A 19661-nucleotide genomic window follows, 5' to 3' on the forward strand; every position below is an offset into this window, starting at 1 on the left:
ATTTTAGTAAGATACTCAATAAACAAGACACGCAGTTCAGGAAAGCCTTTTTCTGCTTTAATACAAAGAAATTAAGATTTTGAATTCAGAAAATACAAGATTGGTTGGTGTTTTTTTTTTTTTTTCATGTCTTTTTTCCGTTTCCTATGAAATGCTGCTGTCCACCACTGTTCAATCAGCTTAAAATGAAATGCATCCTTTTGGTTGTGTTTGAGTCGAAATTCAAGGGATAATGATGATCTCCAGGTTTATTTAATCTTTTAGTGGTGGGGCTTAGATTCAGGCCTTTCCTTATGTGACATTTTAATATTTTTTAGTTTGATGCAAGTGCCCAGTGTCATGTGACACCCTGTCCAGCAGATCCAGAAAACTGTCGCATCCACATATTGCATCCATGCTTACCTCATAAAAACGAGGTACAAGTCAGGGCAAAATTTCTTCCAAAATAAATGTCATATATATATATATATATATATATATATATACACACACACACACATATATATATATGTAGCAATCATATATACACATTCGTACATACATATACTAATTTATGTGATGCAAAGAAAAAAAATTTACACATTTCTTACAAAATTGTAACAAAGACTGGAAAGAGTTCTGTTTGCTCTGGAGCAAAGTCGTGTAGATGTTCAGCCTCTGAGGACTTCTCCACCAAAGTAGTCTCCTACATTTGTGTCCATGTTTGGGCAGCACAGACGTCACAGAGAGAGACGAAGAAACTGTATGTGACAGAAAAGGTTTGGTGGTGCAAAAACAGGGTGGAAGGATGAATGTAAATTGAAAGGAGGGGGACTAAAAATGTGAAATGTATAGATGTGGGAGAACTGCATGAACTCCCTGACTCAAAACGACAACAACAAAAAAAAAGCAAATAACAATAGAAAAGAGGGGGAGAAATTACCAGGGAGTGTTCACATAAAAAAAGCACAAACAAATTTTGTGTTCTTTTATTACTAAATATAGTGCAACAATAAACATTGCATTTCTTTCACCCTTTAACTTGCTTCCTAGGATGTCAACGTTTCTTTTCCCCGTCTTTAATTCAGTTAACACTTGGTGTAAATACAAAGAATAACCTTTGTTCTGTCACTGCCCTATGCCACAAGGTCAGTCCTCCTTTCAGAGAAAAAACAGGCTTCAGATTCAGAGACGTAAACATAACACAGACCCTGCTCAAAACAAGAGAGGAGAAAAAAAAAAAAGAAAAAACAGGAGGAACATGAAGAATAAAAACAAAACATTCGTTGGTGTTTTGGGGCAGCTTGTAAATTTGAAAATGCAGGGCAGTTTTAATGGTGGTGATGACCCCTACAGTCAAAGAGCCAAATCCTCGAGGAATTAAAAAAAACCAAGCTGTGTGGACCTCCTCGTCCCTCCTGGACAACGGTGTTGTGTACAGGAACAGCTGCGGCCTTTGGACTGGTTGGGCCTTAGAAGGCCTGCTGGGCTGGGTTGTAGTTGAATGTTGTTGGCACGTGAGGCCTCTCTTCCAGCTTGTCGTACTCCAGATGAAATTCCTTAGAGAAACAGATAGTTTTAAGATAATAGTTCTAATCCTCAAAACTAAAAATAATAAAACTTGATAATATCAACTCTTACCTTGGCTACTTTCCTCCAGTTAAGACAATCAAAAAAGTAGTAGGTACCCCTCTCATAGGTGTTTGTCTTCAGTGTAGGCTCCATGCCAGGTGCCCTAGTTATCCAAACCCGTTCCTCTTTGTGGTACCTCCAGTCCCGGTTAAAGCTGGAGAGTGAAGAACACATTAATAAGAAGTATTACAATAAATAAATAAATAAATAAAACACAGCCACCTGGTGGCTAACCAGGGACCAAGAAAGATTCATTCCAAGACCCTTAAAAAGCCTCGTCGACTTTCACACACACTTCCAGCTATTTCTACAAAAACTAAAAATGATTGTGTTCATACAAAAGAAGAAAAATTATTCCATAAACAAACAATATTGTACCTTGTTAAGTGTTAATCTAAGGTACAGACCAGATGTCAGAATCGATCACCATTTTAAAGCTTTACAAGTGTTTTTTCCAAAAATCTGTTTATAAGAGATGTACTTGTGTAGTTCGACTTTAAAACCCTGACTTGGCCGTTTCGAGCACTGCCATGCAGTGTTTTTGAAATCTGATCACAACTGAGGGGAGGAAATAACAGAGAACTTGTTGTGTCATCTATTCAACTCCAAATGGGACAAGAAAACAGAAACTGAGATAATAAACAGATTACATCAAGTGATGAGTATGGTTCATTTTTTCCCCCCATAGACTACACAAGAAGAAGTAATTAAGAATGAATGCAGATTTGAAAACACTTCTGCAGAGCCTTTACTTTTTAGACCAGCAAGCTATGTTCATCATTAATATGCAGTCTAGGCTTTTTCTTAAAGTGAGTTGGTTCAAGACTCCTGGCTTCCTCTCTCAGCTGTGTCTTCCGTGGCCTTTGGACTGAACGGGCCTTAGAAGGCGTACTGAGCTGGGTTGTAGATGAATGTTGCTGAACTTGTGTGTCAGGAAAAAGTCAATTATATTTGCATCTGCTGAGAGAATCACTGTGGTTTAGAATTTAGTTTCAGTTTTATGGCAGGGATAATGTTCTAGCTTGTTTTTCTGTTTACAGATTGCTTAAAGGAATCGTGTAAAGTCGACAGTCTTTGCAGTTGCTGCTTCGTATTAAAAACTTTTCACTGGTGAGCAGACGAGACAGTTTTGTGAAAAGGAAATTAAACTTGTTCTTTGCTAAGTAAGGTGATCATCTCCTGGACAGACAAACACCTTTGTGGCCGCTTCTAGCAAAAACTCAGTACTCACAGCTCCACTGCTGCCAGAAGTTGTAGCAGATCTCCTCCATTCATGTAGTACAGGTAGAATAACAGGTCTTCACCGTATCGAGACAGTTTGATGGCAGCCAACTAGAGTCAAGACAAGACAGTATAGATTAATTTTATTTTACTACATTAATCTTTGAACCACTTACATCGAGCTGAAGTTCATGGTTACCTTGTCCCTTATGTGGATATTTGTTAAATACTCCGATGGAACATGGAAGTCTAAAAATGCAGATACAGATATAAGTTAGCAGCACACACAAGAGTGTCTAAAGAAGTGTGTAACCGTTTTAATTCACTGTGGCTTTGAAAATTTATGCTACTGATATGCCAAAAATGTGGTTTTACCAGAAAGTCTCCAAAAACAGGTTGGATAAAAAACAAAAAACAAAAACAAAAACCAGGAGGCCTGCCAGAAACTAAATCTTATTAATTAACTCTGTCAACAGCCAACTACTTGTAATAAAATAGTTGAAGTTTTTTTTTAGCTGCACTAATTTTAAAGGGCCACATGTTTAACAGTTTTTGTTAAAAAAAAAAAAAAAAGATGACTAAAAATGTAAATATTTTACACAAATACTAAGATTGCATTGCATCCTTTCTCTGCTTCTCCTCAGCACTAATGCAAATGTCTTGACACCTGCTCTGACTCTGGTCTTGAAAGCTACTCAGGACTGTCATACATCAAATTAATGTCTTACCGATGTCTTGAGGTCGACAAGGTGCGGAAGCCCAAGGAGAGGCAAACTTGGGGTACAAGTTTCTGTCAAAGAGTTTAGTTGCAATCAGTTCTTGCTAGTATTAATATCAAAAGCAGACTGTTTGCTAAACGTTTTAGATAAAACAGGAAGAAATGTCAAAAACTCTGAAAATACCAACTTTTACCAACCTACTGATGCAGTCAGCAGGGGGCAAACTTAACTAATGGAGTCTCTTTCCTTTTATTTCTTTATTACCTCTGAGTAAGAATGAAATTTGATGTATATCAAAAAATCATAGACCCTGAAACTTAAAAGACCAGCGTGTATGATTTAGTGCTCCTCCTGTGACTGTTACAAATGCAAAAGGTTCCTAATGTATAAAAATGACAGTGAAGGGACTCACCCCTTCTGCAGATAATAAAAAGCTAATTCTAAGGCAACAAAGACACTATGCCTCTTGTATTCAGCCACTGACACATTAATGACAATACAATTACATCCATCCAAAGAGGTGGGGAACTAAATAGATTCATTCATTAAAAATAAAAGTAGACAGATGTGACTGTAACATGCTACTCATTATTGGACTAAAATTTTTTGTTTCTTTGTGTGTGTGTGTTTTTTTTATAGGAAAAATCAGTATGTATTTGCAGGGTAATGAAATTTGTCTTACTCTGGTGAGTTTAAGTTGAGTCCCAGTGTTGTGAGGTCACTTCCTAATGCCAGATGGACCATCCCCGGATCAGTCTCTGCTGCCCGGATAAACGTCAGTAGGCCAATCATGCCAAATTGATCCGTCACCATTCCTGCGGGAATGTTCGTCACCCGACCTGCAGCAGCAAGACAACTCGAGATTAAAACAAACTGTAGAAACTGGACTCTGAGCTAGATTCAGTACTTAATGTCAAATCACCTCTACATTAATAACTACACTTTGTGAACAAACCAACTGAATACCTCTTTGAACTCATGATCTCAGGTAAATTAATGGAAAAGTGATTATGGCTGTGTTACAATGAGCGTTATTTTGTTGGTTTCCTCACTGTAGCTTAGTTCATAATTATCTAACCCCAAATGCAGGGTAGCGCGCCCAACTGCCTCACTCAAGGCAATTAAGAAGGGTTGTTTTGGTGGAATAGCAGCAATACGATTGGCAGTGAAGACTTACCATCGGGCAACACCTGAATCCCTTTCTTCTGGTTGTTGTTCTGTGCTGAGGCTGTCTTGTCTCCGGGGAACTTGGGCCCATCTGCATTGGATGTGCTCTTGTTTGTGGAGTTCAAGTTCTAAAGGGAAGAGGAAAAAAAAAAAAAAAATCAATAGGCAGGAAAAATCATACATGTATTTATTTCAATTCTTTTGATCTGTACCCTTCTCCCAAAAAATAAAAAGTCCTGCCAGTGTGCTGTGTGACTTACAGTTTTGCTGTCATCGTTGTTTAACGTGGGATCCTTATAGTTTGGCCCAGGCAGTGCAGGGAAGTCCTCATTGTGGATGGAGAAATCCTGTGTCTGCTCAGTCGATGGCTTTGTCACCATGCCAACTTGATGATGAAAGTGTAACAGCAAAGAAAAAAAACAAAAACAAACCAAATGGTACAATCAGCAATGACAGTCTGTTGTGTGCAGTGTAACAAAAGCTTAGCTAACATTATGAAGCTCATCTGATGGTTTTCAGCTGAAATCCATTTCCAATGTTGATGGAATGTGCTGTCTGTAAATTCACGTGAGGAAAATAATAAGACACTTTCTACAGTCTAATGGCCTACCATAAGGAGCTCGTCCAGTCAGTGGGTTGAGAACTGGTGTAGGGTTTCCGGTCCCTTCTCTCCGACTCCTATCTGCTAATGCAGGGAAGTCTGACAAATCCAGTCCTGTTACATTTTCACTCCCATCTGTTACACAAGGACGATACAAACATGTGAATCCTTAAATACACTATTTTTGTAAATATGTAATAATGTAGCATTATTATAAAGTAGGTTAAGGATATAGCAGCTCTCCCCTTTTTCGATGTGTATTTATGTAACAGGACAATAGCAAAGGTAGTTAAAAGAGTCAAATCAGTTTAATCTGATTTTTATTCTGACCGAATTTCCTGCAATTCATTTCAAGGATACATAATTTATGTATGATGGATGGCACTGTTTGCTGCTGTTAACTCTTATAAGACCCTAACACCAGCAATAATGGAAAGCTGTGATTTTGTGCAGGAAGCAGTATTATTTATCAGGCTGTGGCTGTTTTTTTATGCTTTAAACACACACACACAGACAGAGCAATGTTAGTCTAAAAGTAGCTGAAACCTAATGGTTATCTGACGGTTAGACAAAAGTGAACACACCAACCTGTGCCGTTGAAGATGTTGCTTGATAACGAGTTGTTCATGAAAGCTTGATTGCGGTTCATACCAAATCCTGACATGCTGCAGAGACAGAAAAAAATAAGAAAAAAAGAAAAAGAAAGGATACAAACATTTCCTTAATTAGAAAAACATGTTTTAGAAAGCAACTGTACACACAAAATGATACACAAAAGATAGCCCAGGCCAGCACTATGAAGCAAGCTTCATAGGCATCCAGGTAACTTCAAGGTTAACCCTGGCTTTTCAGTATTACGAAGGTGGTACATCACCATGGTAACTTACATTGCAATCCTAACCTGCTTTAGAGCATGTTATGTTCACAGTTAAAGATAAACAGGTACAAAACCAGTGCCTACTCATCAATCAGTTTTCTGCAAAATATTGTCACTGTTCCTTGGATTTCAGTGAATGGATAAAGTTGTGTAGTTCATTAATAACAGTGTTTCTCTTTTTGTTTGATTAGAAACAGATTCTTAGATATACGTTTATTTTTCCTGTTGGGTGCAAACGATTTTATTGTTCTAAATTTACAAACGAGGCACCTATTTTTACTTATTTGTTTTGAACTTTTTTTGTTTCTTTTTTTAAAATCTCAGACCGGGATAAAGCTGAAAGATTAAAAAAAAAAAAAAACGAAAAACATCTTGTGTACATCTAAACTTTAATGTAAAGTAAATATTCACTGTATTAGTTTCTCCTGTTCTTGATTGAGCTGTGATAGCTGTGAGATGCCTGTTAACTTCAGCAGCTTGCATTCTTACCCACTTTCTTTCAGGCTGTAATAGGCTAAACTTTATTAATACAGTAGGGCTCTGGCAGTCTCCCTGATCAAACACTTAAAGCGCGCATACATTCATACAGCGCTTTTAATACTACACTACTATTAAAAACAAAAAAAAACAAAAAAAAACTCTCTCTCACACACACAAAATGCATATAAAGGTTTGGGTTCAGCCTGTATCATTTTCTTCAGATTTTTCCTCATATTACAGTTTTATCATTTTCTGCAGAATCAGCTGCTCTGCTGCCAATAGACTTATCCACATTTCAGATTGGTCAAATGCTGTAAACAGCACCTCTTTCATGCTGGTAGCTAGATTGAGAAACCCTGGGTTGCCTTGTTAAGTTGATAATCAGCTTCTTGTGACTGCTTGGCCCAATCACCCGTTTTAAGATAACTGAACCCAGATAGCGGAAAGACATCCTGTGTATGTTGAATTTGCATCATAATATGGGGCCATGTCCCTTTGAACCACTGGTGGATATATGCAATAAATACTAAATCCATCTACCTGTTTATAGTAAAGGGCTGGCGTGCTGGCTGCTGTTTGGGCATACAGATGATACTGGGTGAGCTACGGTTGGGGCTTCCCAGCCCCGAGCTGCCCATGCTGTTGGTCCTGCCACTTATCCCAATGCTTTGACCGACCTGAGAGTGATTCAGCACGTTCCTCGAATTCATCGGTAACGTCCCCCTGTTAAAACATCATTGTGCAATTTAGTGAATTAAAAGTTTTCTTAAACAGCACGATTAATCAGTCAAGTTCACACTCACCTGCTTGGTGATGGTGGGGTATGGAGAGACATGGTGGGAACCCCTGTTGTGGGGGTGATATGACTCGGTAGCTGCGAGCCTTGCGTTAGACTTCGGTTTAACTGAGGTGTGTTGTTTCCCATGCCTCTTACTGAGAAGCCGAGTGCACCTGCACAAAGACAAAAGAAAGCTTTTCAGTTATCTGTTAAAATAACACAATCAAACTTTAAATAACTCTAGTTCAGAGGTAAAAAGCAGAATTGTCTTTATGATTGTAAGTCTATCACAAATGACAAAACTGATGTAACAGGCTGTAAGATAAAGGTCAACACTCACTTTGTGGACCATATAAACTCGCACCGAGCTGCGACAGCTGACCCGATGACGATGGTGAGGGAGAGGACAGCATCTGGAGAAAAACATTCAAGGACAGAACAGAGTAAGATAAATGGGGAAAAAAAATCTCAACAGGTAAGAAAGGTGTACCAGCACACAAAACTCACATCTTTATCCGACCGATGTGGAAACATCGTCGGCTGGTTGTAGTACATGCTTTCATCGGTAAAGTCGTTATCGACGTCAACGAACTCTACAAATTTCTTTCTAGCACCAAACATGCCTTTCGTCACCTGAAGAGAGAGAAAAGAACATTAATTAAAATGTGCATGTGAAAGAAAGCAGACACTCAGGAGTGAACTTTTTGAACTTATACTGTGGCTTAGATTTGAATTTTAATTCTCTTTAGATTCCTACTTGAACTAGATAAAATTCAGAGCCAGTAAGGTTCAACCTATACAATATTTTCTGGTCAACTTCTATACTAGCCTAAAAATGTTTTGGTTTCAAAATTGGACATTAAATTTTTTTTAGTTTTAGTATTTATAGAATAATTCTTGCAGCATACATTCAGGCAGTCAGCATGGAAATTGCCTGATCTCTGCTCACAGTTGCAGCAGCAGGGTAAGAATTAGGAGCAGGGGTAGGGCTGGGCTATATCATACCGTTCACGGTAATACCGGTGTAATTTTGGGCAACGATAGGAAAATGAAATATCGCGATAGAATGTGGGTAAAACGCGCATGCGCAGTGCCTATGTGTACATACGCACATGGCGGCGACGCAGAATAAGAAGAGCGAAAGTGGATCGTTAAATGAAACGGATGAACCAGAATTGGTTTGTAAAAATGCTGCAACTTCAGTGGTGTGGAACTGGTTTAGCTTTCGTCCGTCAGATACACAACAAAGCACTATTTTTGGTAGAGCATGCTAGCGGGCCGTCGTTATTACCGTGTTGTTTGGAAAATACGGCACACTTAAAATCAATCCTTTGATTTTTCCTGAAAATCGACAGTGCCCCTTATAATCCCGTGTGCCTTATGTATGAATTCTGGTTGTGTTTACTGACCTCGAAACGATTTTATGTACACGGCACTCGAAAATCTGTCAAATGTTTTAGTACGACTTTGCTAAGCTACGAACCCGCAACGCTTGATGGATCATCGGAGCATTACGGCTATCATAGGCAGGCGCCTCGCGGAGTGATACATACTGTACTTCAACATAATTTTACCGTATTGTGTGTGTATAACCTCTTTTTAAGTTTTGTTGATATTATACATGGTTATGCTGAGGATAACCTATTTCGTCCAATTTCCACTGGAAATGCCTTTTGGTTAAACTGTCCGCAAGGAATTTGCACTGTTACATTTTTATATAACTTTAATGCACATAAAAAACAGCTGCTTGTTTAAGTGAAAATACATTGATGGAGGTTTTTGCACTAATAAAGTTGTGGAGTTGTAAAGTATTTTGTCTAGTGTCAATTATATTGTCAGTTATATCGTTATCGCAAATTTTCAAATGTATATCGTGATAAATATTTTTGGTCATATCGCCCTGGTCTAAGCAGGGGTACGCATTTTCTGTCAAAGACTCTCCAAAATGGTCCGTCAGCCAAATTGGCTTGGTCAAGATGTCAAGATAATGCACAGACAAACACATGTCACCACTACTACCCTGCACCTTATATAACTCTACTAAGTCTGTGATGGGGAGAAGAAATGAGCAAGGAGACATTGCAGGGATCAGAAGTGGATAATAAATCAGCATCAAGGAATCCAAACTACCCCTGTTAAGGTGTATTGTGTGTCCTAAAACCCCCTCAGCATTCCTCTGGGGTAAGGAAGGTGGAAGCAGGTTCAGAAGGGTAAGCAGGCAGGGGGTGAAGCCCAGTTTTGGTTCCTCCTGGGTTTTGAATAGGAGTCAGCTCAAGGCATACTGGCTAATGGGTAAGGATTAGAGTTAAAGAAGCAAATACGGGGGTTAAGATTAGAATTAAGCTCCTAGGGTTAGGGTTAGTCTTGTATCAGACTACCAATTGCACCTTGTGTTGACGACAACTTGGCCTTGGAACATTACTGACTCATTACTCCTAATTGTTTTGCTATACTTATTTGTATTTGTGATTTTTTTTTTTTTACATGAGTACTTGTTGCAATTTTAATGCCTCTGATTACATTTTAAACTTAGAGCAAGGGTCAGGGAGCAAGTGAAGATGACAAATTTGCATAGATTATGTTTATCAGAAGTACTTTCTCAGTTATAATGAGAGCACCTTGGAAACCTGAGAAATCTGTTCTAATCTGATAAGACTACTGGGCTGAAAATTTTGTTATGCAGTACAACTTGTTAGGCTTCCTCAACCCAGAATGGCAGCTGAATGAAAATAACTACTTCTTCATTTCTGTGATTAAGTATTCTACATGTTTGATTTTGTATTATTGTGAAATACATCAATACCTTTCAGAAACTGTCTAACTAATAACTAGTATTGTTCTTTTTTCTTAGTCTATGCTCAAATATGAGACAACTTTTTTTAAACACAATTGAATAATTCTTGGAACCTTTTATTGTATTTGCTCCCATTTAAAGAACCTGATTCACTTTCATGGTAAAATAAGCCAGTTTTCTTTAACAGATTCTTAGATATTCGAGTTCAAACACTGCTTCAGATATCAAATCAATGTGTGGGGAAACACACACACACACACACACACACACACACACGTATATATCATCGACAAGCCTACATCCACAGACGATCTGTGGTTAGTTCTCCAAGATATTTGGAACAACCTACCAGCCGAGCTCCGTCAAAAACTGTGTGCAAGTGTACCTAAAAGAATTTATGCTGTTTTGAAGGCAAAGGGTGGTCACACCAAATACTGATTTGATTTAGATTTCTCTTCTGTTCATTCACTGCATTTTGTTGTTTGATGAAAATAAATGATTAACACTTGCATTTTTGAAAGCATTCTATGTTTACAGCATTTTTTCCACACCTGCCTAAAACTTTTGCACAGTACTGTACATCTCAAGTACTTTATATATAAAGTACTTGCTATACGAAGCTGAAATTTCACAGTAATCATTCTATATGTTTAAACATTGGACTACACATTTTTTTAGGCAAATCAAAGATGGCTGAGCAGAAAATGTTGTTAAAAACCTAATGATCTGAGACTGAATAGCCCATGTCTGAAATTAACAGCACCACATTGTATTGTTTGTGCAACTGGAACTTTACTGCCGCCACACAACTCTGATATTTCATAACCTTTGTATAGACAAAAAGATATCTGATATGACTGCAACGCTAAGTTAAATGGAAGCATCTGGAAATGCAATATGTTATAATTTCTTTGTAATTCAATGGGCTATAACTGGCACCTTACGGTTCTTAAAATAAACTTTTGAATAGTTGTTTTCTCTACGAATTTAAAATGAAGATTTATTTATTTGACTTTTACAACAAAACAAACAAAAACTGCAGCCCTACGATACCTGTTAACTAAATGAGATGACAGCAGAACTGGTTGTTAATTTCCATCCCGTTAAACTTTACTATTAATGTGTTTAACAGCAACAAAGCTAACAGGCTAGCCAACACTAGTTTAGGTAGCTAACATTAGCAGGCTAGGTGCTTGTCACTTTGAGTTAGCTTAGCTAGCTTAACGTCAGCTTGCTAACTGGCTACTCTAAAAACAACCAAAGTAACAGAGTGTTTAAACTGAAAAATACACAGGGGTTTAGCTACCAGTAACACTGGCCCTCTTTCCCTCCGTTTATCCACTGTCAGCTGTGTGTTTTCACGGCTCAGTTTACGCTCCGATTGCAGGCAGTGGCAGTAGCAGCAGACAGACCAATAGCGACAATCTGCGGGTGCTAAAGGCTAACGACGTGCTACGTATTTAAACGAAAGAAAGCAAGGGAGGTAAAAAGCTCCAGCTGAGGGAGTTTAATTTACATAGGGCAATTTTAACATAAGAACAAAAATAAGTAAAATAATCTCACCGCATCAATTTCCCTTCGCTTCGTTAGATCCAAGATGGCTGTGAGTACTCTCAATCGAAAGAGGTCTAGCCTTTACCCCCTGACCTTACAACCTGCTGATCACTTCCGTACACAAAAATGAACACTGATAGTTTCCCTAACAGGGTGCTGGGAGAAGAACCAACAGATATCCAGAAAAGTACTTCACGGAGGGGGAAAGAAAAAAGAAGATTTTGCAGTCATTTAAAGCAAATATGACACTGTCGAGTTTTTGTCTCCCTCGTGTGAACATTAGGTGTCTCACTCCAGTAACATAACTGTGTGTGCAGCTGCATACTTCATTCACTAATGTTAGAATATATTAGTGTACAACAATAACCCTGGATGTACATACTGCAGAGGATGTGATTGTCAGCAATAAAAGTTGGGTTACCAACCACATTTGATACGTATCTCATAGAGTATCCCAAATCTCACAGGTTTCTGTGCAAAAACATGAACTTTGTGTTGACAAGGGCCTTATGTTGCAATTGAGTTTTTGGTTGTTTTTTACTTAAGATTTTCTGTTTTGTTTTGGTTTTTTTACTGCATTTCTACATTTAATCAAATTAGCACACAACAAACTGGGGGCTATATCTGTTCATATCCCACATAAAATGAGTAGTTGAGAAAAGCCTGGCAGTCAGAGGTATTTTACAGTGGACCCGCAGGAGCTAACACTGTTCACAGTGGCATGAATTACTCAGTGAGGTTGGAAAACAGCAGCTTCACATGAATTTAATATGGCCCGGAAACTTAAAACCACATTGTACGGACTTCCTCAGCAGATGGCGTCTTAAGGCTGTTATAATGATCCTTTACCAGTTAGATTTAAAGTGTTTGGCAAACCATCAATCATCATTATTTATCTGCTGAGGAAAAGAACTGGACACAGCTGAGAGCTTTGGGAACAACAAGTAAGCCTAGTGTAAGGGGGGAAAAATAAATGGGTTTTAGAGTAGAAAAGGCAGGTGTAAAATTAATGATGTTTCCATTCCAGTTACTTCACCCTGGAACCATATATTATATCTGTGCTTCCCTTCCTGTGAGATATCCAGATTTCTAATATGAACAGGGTCTTTTATGACAGTCACACCATTCTGCTCTGGCAGTAAGTGGCTGCGGGAAAGTGATAAAAACAGTGTGTCAGTGAGTGAAAGCAGATGAGGGTCAACTATTGCCCCCTAAGATAAGGACAATGAAATCCCTTCCTAATTTTATCTAGTTGGAAAATAGCCCCAATGAAGATATGTCAGATAGCATGGACACTTCACACCTCTTGTAAGATATCCAGCTTACTTACAGTTTAGGATATTCATCTTTGAGTATAAGCTTGCATGAAGATTGTTTGGATTTGGAGGATTTGACTTGCTATGTGCTGATTTTAAATGAACCCATTTCCAAGACTATACAATGTGGCATTGGCAAAACACAGATCTACAGAGATTTTCCATAACTGAAAACATAGTATACTGTAATCAAAGTAATCTGATATCAATGCAAACACTGGCAAATTGCTAAGAACATTTCACCTGTTGAGCCCAGTGGCTTGCACCCAAGACTGCATCTGGGATGATTACAGCAGAATGCAAATGACCTTTGTTGCTCTTTCATCACAAAGCACTTCTTCTGCTTATCCATGTCACCCTGCCCCTCCCTGTTTCTCTCTCTCCCACCTCTGTCATCTCAGAGAAGAAGAGGGGAAAGTCATTAGGCACAAATGGGGAGGAGAGAGCTAGTGGTTGCTATAGCCATGAGAGTCTGGGCAGAGCTTGGAGCCACAGAGAGATAGTGAGAGGACTGCACTGGGAAATATCTGCCCAGGGAATACAATAAGTTTTCAGCTCATTAAGTTGGATAAACAAATGGCTTACTGTAGGAGATACTGGGAGTCATACTGGATATCATCAGGAAGACATTAGAAAGTAGGTATTTGAATTTTTTGTATGAACATCTTAACACTTACGTTTTTCTGTTTTATTTTATTTTATTACCTTAACACAACACCCCCGTTATTCCATTAAAGAATGCACTTCGTAATATAATTGATGTGTCATCCTCCTTCCTAAGCTGTTGTATGATTTCACTGTTTAATTTTTTTCTTGATTATCAAGATGAATAAACGCAGAGGGGAAGTGGAGGAGTGTTAATGGGACACCATGAAATTCACTTGAAGACAAAGGAGATGGATGTGGAGTAACAGTCTTGTGGCAGAAACAGTAAGAAAAATGGGCAATGCCATGAGAAGTATTCTCGCCTTCATTCCTTCTGAGCGCTGCCAGCGCTTCTTAGTTGGGGACCTGAAGGAGATGCCACTAGATCGGACCCTGGACCTGAGCAGCCGACAGCTGCGAAAGCTGCCTGTTGCTGCCTGTCTCTTCAATGAGTTGGTGAAGCTTTACCTGAGTGACAACAACCTCAGCAGCTTACCGGCTGAAGTGCAGAGCCTGAGAAAGCTGCAGCTTCTGGCCCTCGACTTTAACTGCTTTGAGGAGCTCCCACTAGCCATATGCAGGTTGCCCCAGCTTAGTATTCTTTACTTGGGTAATAACAGGCTTTATCACCTCCCCGTAGAGCTGAGAGAGCTTAGGGAACTTAGCACTCTGTGGCTGGAGACTAATTGCTTCACCGTTTTCCCTAAGGTTGTGTGTGAGCTCTCAAATCTAAAGACCCTGCACCTCGGATATAACCAGATACGGAGTTTACCCAAAGAATTTGGACGGCTGCACGAGCTGCGAAGTATCTGGCTTGCTGGGAACCAACTGCCAGAGTTCCCACCAGTGTTGCTTGAAATGCACTCTCTGGCTGTCATTGATGTAGATCGGAACAGAATACGCCATTTCCCTAGCCTTTCTCACATGCAGGGGTTAAAACTTGTAATCTATGACCACAACCCCTGTGTTAATGCCCCAGCAGTGGCTGAGGGAGTCAGAAGGGTTGGGCGCTGGGCTGATAGCTCAGATGACGAGCAGGAAGATGATGCTTCAAAAGCAGCAAGTGAGACTACAGCTGAGGTTGTGGAAGTCCATCCTGAAGAGCAACAGAACATTCAAGGTTAAGGACCAAAGTGACCTTCAGCTGTGGGGAGGCGGGACTGACTGGCCACGCTCTTGAGTGGCGTCCTGGAGCACTTAAAGCAGAGTGGCATGACAAATACCATCAGGGCGATGGTATTTGGTCCATATATGGTAAAGCCAATCATTTAAAAGGGAAAGTTCACCTCTGAAATCAAATCTACACACACACACCCTCAACTGGCCTGCTGTGCTACTTATCCATCAGATTGTTTGGTGAGAGTTGGCCAGTTTTAGATATACTAGTTATGTTTGCATTTAAATATATCTTAGGATTATGACTTTATTTTGGATTGAACTGTCCTTATAAAGGCTACAAAGTAATGAAATCCAAAATGCATAGTCTGTAAAATGGGATATTTGAATCACGACATAAAAGCAATACTTAAAAAAACAAAATAAAAAGACTGCATGCCTTGAAATTATTCATTTCAACACTGTAAACTTTTTAATTAATCTTTTTTCTCGGGAATGTTACATGTATCATATTATTTGTGTATTGCCAAGTTCACATAGTATGTTTGCAGGGCAATGTGTCAAAACAGGCATTAACATTATTCAAGTAAATCAGCCATGCAGCTGTTGCTGTCCAGTCATCTGAGAATTTGTTTCTTACTTTTATAGACGTAGATACAAAAAAAGGATTGAGATGCATCATTTGTAGTCAGTGTAAGTCACAGTTTGTGACTTCTGATTTTACAGTGCAAAGAATTAGAAAACATTTTGTTCCAGCAGTGTGAGATAGTATCTGCACCTGCTGAGGATTTTAATACCAGAGATGGATGGTTTAAGTCAATTAGTGCACTCTGTATCCAGACCAATGCATAATTCATCGACTAGATTGGAGCTGTGGCTTTGAATAAAGACTGCTAATGGGCCATAATGTCGTTGCTGTAAGGTTCTGGTTTGAAACAGATCATACATGCAATTTTGCAATTCCCCTGTGTACCAGGAAAATGTTCTGTAAACTAGCTTAAAAGTAATTCCACGATATATGATCTGGGCATTTGGAAACTTTCAAAACAAAATGCATTAAAAAAAGATTAAAAGGGCTTCAAATTGTTTATTCTTCTGGAAATGTGATTATTTACGTGCTTCCACCTTTCATAGATCTTTATATTATTCTATAACATGTATTTTATTTTTTAAATATATGAATGCATAATATTTTATCTAAATGTATACTTATATTATGTTATAGTATTTATTATGATTTCAGGCAATCTTTTACCTTTGTATGGTCCTATTATAAACTACATATATATCAATCTGCTTTTGTTATGTTTTATGTGTTTAACATAACGTTTAAATGTTGTAACAAAGGAATATTAAACATAACACCTTTTTTAAAAAATCACTTTAGTTAAATTTAAAGGTTTGTGAATGTATAAACATCTTTTTGTTTGGTCATTCAAAAGCATTCACCAGCTGTAATGTTATTTAATCTATGCTTAAGTGTGACACATACCTATATATAGATTTCATGCTTAATACAAGCAAACAGCATCAATGTTAATCCTTTAAGTATCTGCAGATCACAACTTATTACAAACCATTTGAGTTTGCATTGCTGTTCTCTCCACACACACACACACACACACACACACTCACTGACCACTCAATCTGCTTTTCCCTTAAAAACTGTGTTAATTCTTCATCGCATAGATTCAACAAGATGCTGGAAGCATTCCTCTGAGCTTTTGGTCTATGCTGACATGATAGCATCACATGATAAAATCTCCTGTAGCGCCACATGCCAAAGGTGCTATGGGATTGAGATTGATGAGTGTGTAAGAAACAAGTTTGGGCTTTGTGACATGGTGCGCTACCCTGCTGGAACCAGCCATCAGAAGTTGCTTAGAATTTCCAGTAAATTTTCTGTACAAGAGATTGGAACAAAAAGAAGTAAACATATTTTTGTTTAAAATGTTAAAAACCTAGTATTCAGGACATGTTAATTGGAGATACAAGTTAACTTGTCTTGTTGATGATTTTACATTTCTCAAATGTATATATTTGTTATAAAGTAATTTACTGTAAGACTGCAAGACAGTCATCAAATTTCTCTATAGGAATTAAAAATTCAGTTGGTAGCTAGAGTTGCTTTATTATGGTGACAATAAAGAAGTTAACTGTGTTTAACACATAACATCTACTCATATTTTCTCAGGATACAAGATGAGAGATTATGAGTGCATTATATTACATACATAAATATCTTTGGTTCAAAGTCCAACGTAAACACAACTTGCCCACTTCCTTTACTTAAACATACTTGGATCCAAAGCACCCCTGAAGTGCAGGTTAAACACATGGAGGCTGAGCCACATACCAACATCAGCTTCAATTCTACAGTAACTTTACCATTCCTCTTATTCTCCATAGTCATTAATGATAAATAAAGAAAGTTTCACATATATCAATAAACCTATATTACTTAAAAGACCCATCTAAAATGTTCTGGTGCTTGGTCATGATGAAAACTAAATAAATAATATTTTTTAACAAACAGCAGAATGCAAACTGCACTTAATAATAAAGACCTCATAGAATGAACCACAACTGTATAAAAGAGTCAAGCTTTAACTAAATATGCCACACTAGGTAAGTCATGTGGTACACTGAAAAAGAACATGTATTTATAATATATTAAAAAAAAACCCCAAAAACAAACAAAACATAATTTTTTTAGATCCCCCAGGCTGGGCCCTTTGCACATTTTACCATAGCTGTCTTTTTACAGCGAAATTTCCAAATCTAATTGGTCTCTGAATGACCCTTTGAGAAAATGCATCAGTCTTTTGCACTTTTGTTTCAACTGCAAAGCATTTACTTTCAAAAGTGGCTTCGTATTTAATGATGTTTGAACTGAGAAGTAAGGGTAGCACATGAGGAGATTGAACTGACTTAAAGGCTGTGTTAAGTTGTTGGCATTACGTGACGATAGACAATACTGTTAGACAAGCCAGATCTGGAATGTAGCACCTCTTGATGTGGGAAAGAATAAACTCAAATGTAACAAAGAAAAGAATTGTAAGTCCAGAATAAAGAAATAAGCTGCACTAAAAGTTACAAAAAACCCCAAAAACTCTTGTCAAAATGAGAAGTGTTCCAGCTAAAACAACATGGCTAGTACTGATTACAGTCATGCATGTGAATTTGATCAAATTGGAACAGTAGGTATGCCTTGATCTATCACGATCTGCCAAATCATATTCAAACTGCTAAAGAGTGATAATGGAATATATAAGCATATCCTACAGGTACTGTAACTGTGTGAGGTGACAGGGTTCAAAGGCTCATCCAGGGTCCAGGTCTCTGCCGGAGTACTGTTTCACCCAGCTGAGGTGGAGAATTCTCTTCCACCTCTGGCCCATCAGACTCATGAGACTCCTCTTCCTTGCTATCTGGAACATCAGGCCCCAAGGAATCTGGGATTACAGAGGCATTCTTTGACAGCTCAGTGCCTGTGCCAGTCTCCTGAAAATCAGATGACTCATTCACAGATCCAGTCACTTTAGAAGAATTAAGTTCCTTCTGAGAGTTTTCCCTCTCCATGCGCTTTCGGACCTCTTCTCTCCTCTGCTGAATGCGGGTGTCGTCTCCCATCATAACCCTGACTCTCACTTGATCTGGAGGCCAGAGTCCACCCCATATAAACTGCAGGTAGCTGAACAGCACAATGACACTGAGGAAGGCAAAGTTGGTTGCCACGCCAATCACTGCAGATGTCAGGGGGAAGTTATACAGAACATATCGAATCCCAGTGAAGTAAGCATGGATACGGAGCTGAGATGAGTAGATCTGAACCTGTTTTGAGTGGATCTCAATGACTGCACCAATAGTGGGTTGATAAGCATTGGTCTTGTAGTCTGAGAAGAGCTCCACCTCTATGAGCTGCTTCTGCTCCGCCATGCCAGTGACGAGAAGAGGAGCGAACACTAAGGTACTCATAATCTGCAGAAGCTTAGAGCGGTAATGCAGCATTGTAGATCTTCCAACTGATGAGACAGTTGTTCCACCCTTGGTATAACAAGACATCTTTACCATGAACATACCCAGCTCTTCATTCACTGGCGATTCAGGCATTTCCAACTCCAAAGATATTTGGTAAGGCTGACCATTGGCCATCACCTGATCTCTGTCATTCTTCATGAAAGAGATGTTGGCTGTGGGGAAGGAGCAAAGTCTCGACTCCGAGGTATCACAGTCAGCAGTGTAGAAGAAGTGCACTGGGGTGGAGAAGCTCACGGTAGGCATATAAGAGTAATAAAAGCTCCCATAGAGAAAGATGGACACCCAGAGCAGCAGCACTAGGACACAAAAAAGGATGGCTGCCTGAAGCAATGTCCGTCGGGCTTTGAGGAGCGTGACAGCTGCCACATCGTGCAGCCAGTGCAGAAGTGGTCCCATGGCACCTCCTAATGTTTCCGATCCGGAACTCACCGACCTTCTTCTGGTCCTGTTCTGGACAGTCGTTGCTCCTTGGAGTCCCGTGGACTGCTGCCTCAGCGGAAGGTCCCTACCTTGATGCATTAGTGGGTGGGTCCCCTCCATAGCCGTCTAATCGCTTATCTTCACCCTCCATTTCAAGTCTGGTTAACCGGCTACACGCTAACCGTGATAGTTGCAGCTACCGTCACGGGCGAAATAAACTACTCGACAAACACAAATATCCTGCTTTTCTAAAATCTGGACTGTGTTGATTTCCACTCAGATTGTGAATTTAATTTAAGCTAGCAAATTAGCTTGCCGGGT

At 39.0% G+C, this 19661-nt stretch overlaps 3 protein-coding genes across 3 annotated transcripts; 1 reads left to right on the top strand and 2 right to left on the bottom strand.

The window, feature by feature from the left end:
* Positions 1–35: 35 nt before the first annotated feature.
* On the bottom strand, positions 36–11953 carry cnot2 (CCR4-NOT transcription complex, subunit 2). Its single transcript, XM_031749220.2, has 15 exons — positions 11812–11953; positions 7962–8087; positions 7795–7867; positions 7480–7627; positions 7217–7399; positions 5908–5984; positions 5329–5454; positions 4979–5103; positions 4729–4846; positions 4234–4390; positions 3561–3622; positions 3032–3081; positions 2843–2943; positions 1621–1765; positions 36–1538 (listed from the first exon to the last, which is right to left on the bottom strand). Exons 2-15 carry the CDS (start codon positions 8073–8075, stop codon positions 1452–1454), a joined length of 1566 nt encoding a protein of 521 aa, XP_031605080.2. The 5' UTR covers positions 8076–8087; positions 11812–11953; the 3' UTR covers positions 36–1451.
* Positions 11954–13606: 1653 nt separating this feature from the next.
* Positions 13607–14988, top strand: lrrc10 (leucine rich repeat containing 10). Its single transcript, XM_031749211.2, has 2 exons — positions 13607–13754; positions 13944–14988. The coding sequence occupies exon 2, from the start codon at positions 14019–14021 to the stop codon at positions 14886–14888; it is 870 nt and encodes a 289-aa protein (XP_031605071.2). The 5' UTR covers positions 13607–13754; positions 13944–14018; the 3' UTR covers positions 14889–14988.
* Positions 14989–16990: 2002 nt separating this feature from the next.
* On the bottom strand, positions 16991–19568 carry LOC116327608 (seipin-like). Its single transcript, XM_031749233.2, has one exon. The coding sequence runs from the start codon at positions 19458–19460 to the stop codon at positions 18195–18197; it is 1266 nt and encodes a 421-aa protein (XP_031605093.2). The 5' UTR covers positions 19461–19568; the 3' UTR covers positions 16991–18194.
* Positions 19569–19661: the final 93 nt, after the last annotated feature.

Source organism: Oreochromis aureus, linkage group 7 (genome assembly GCF_013358895.1).
Source record: "Oreochromis aureus strain Israel breed Guangdong linkage group 7, ZZ_aureus, whole genome shotgun sequence".
Taxonomy (NCBI): Eukaryota; Metazoa; Chordata; class Actinopteri; order Cichliformes; family Cichlidae; genus Oreochromis; species Oreochromis aureus.

Excerpts from the sequence above, each read along its gene's own strand:
- cnot2 (XM_031749220.2), bottom strand. The coding sequence starts at position 8,075 with ATGTTTGGTGCTAGAAAGAAATTTGTAGAGTTCGTTGACGTCGATAAC. Across the intron at positions 4,847-4,978 it reads ACAACGATGACAGCAAAACT|AACTTGAACTCCACAAACAA; the intron begins GTAAGTCACACA and ends TCTTCCCTTTAG. Across the intron at positions 1,539-1,620 it reads ACTGGAGGAAAGTAGCCAAG|GAATTTCATCTGGAGTACGA; the intron begins GTAAGAGTTGAT and ends TGTTTCTCTAAG.
- lrrc10 (XM_031749211.2), top strand. The coding sequence starts at position 14,019 with ATGTGGAGTAACAGTCTTGTGGCAGAAACAGTAAGAAAAATGGGCAAT.
- LOC116327608 (XM_031749233.2), bottom strand. The coding sequence starts at position 19,460 with ATGGAGGGGACCCACCCACTAATGCATCAAGGTAGGGACCTTCCGCTG.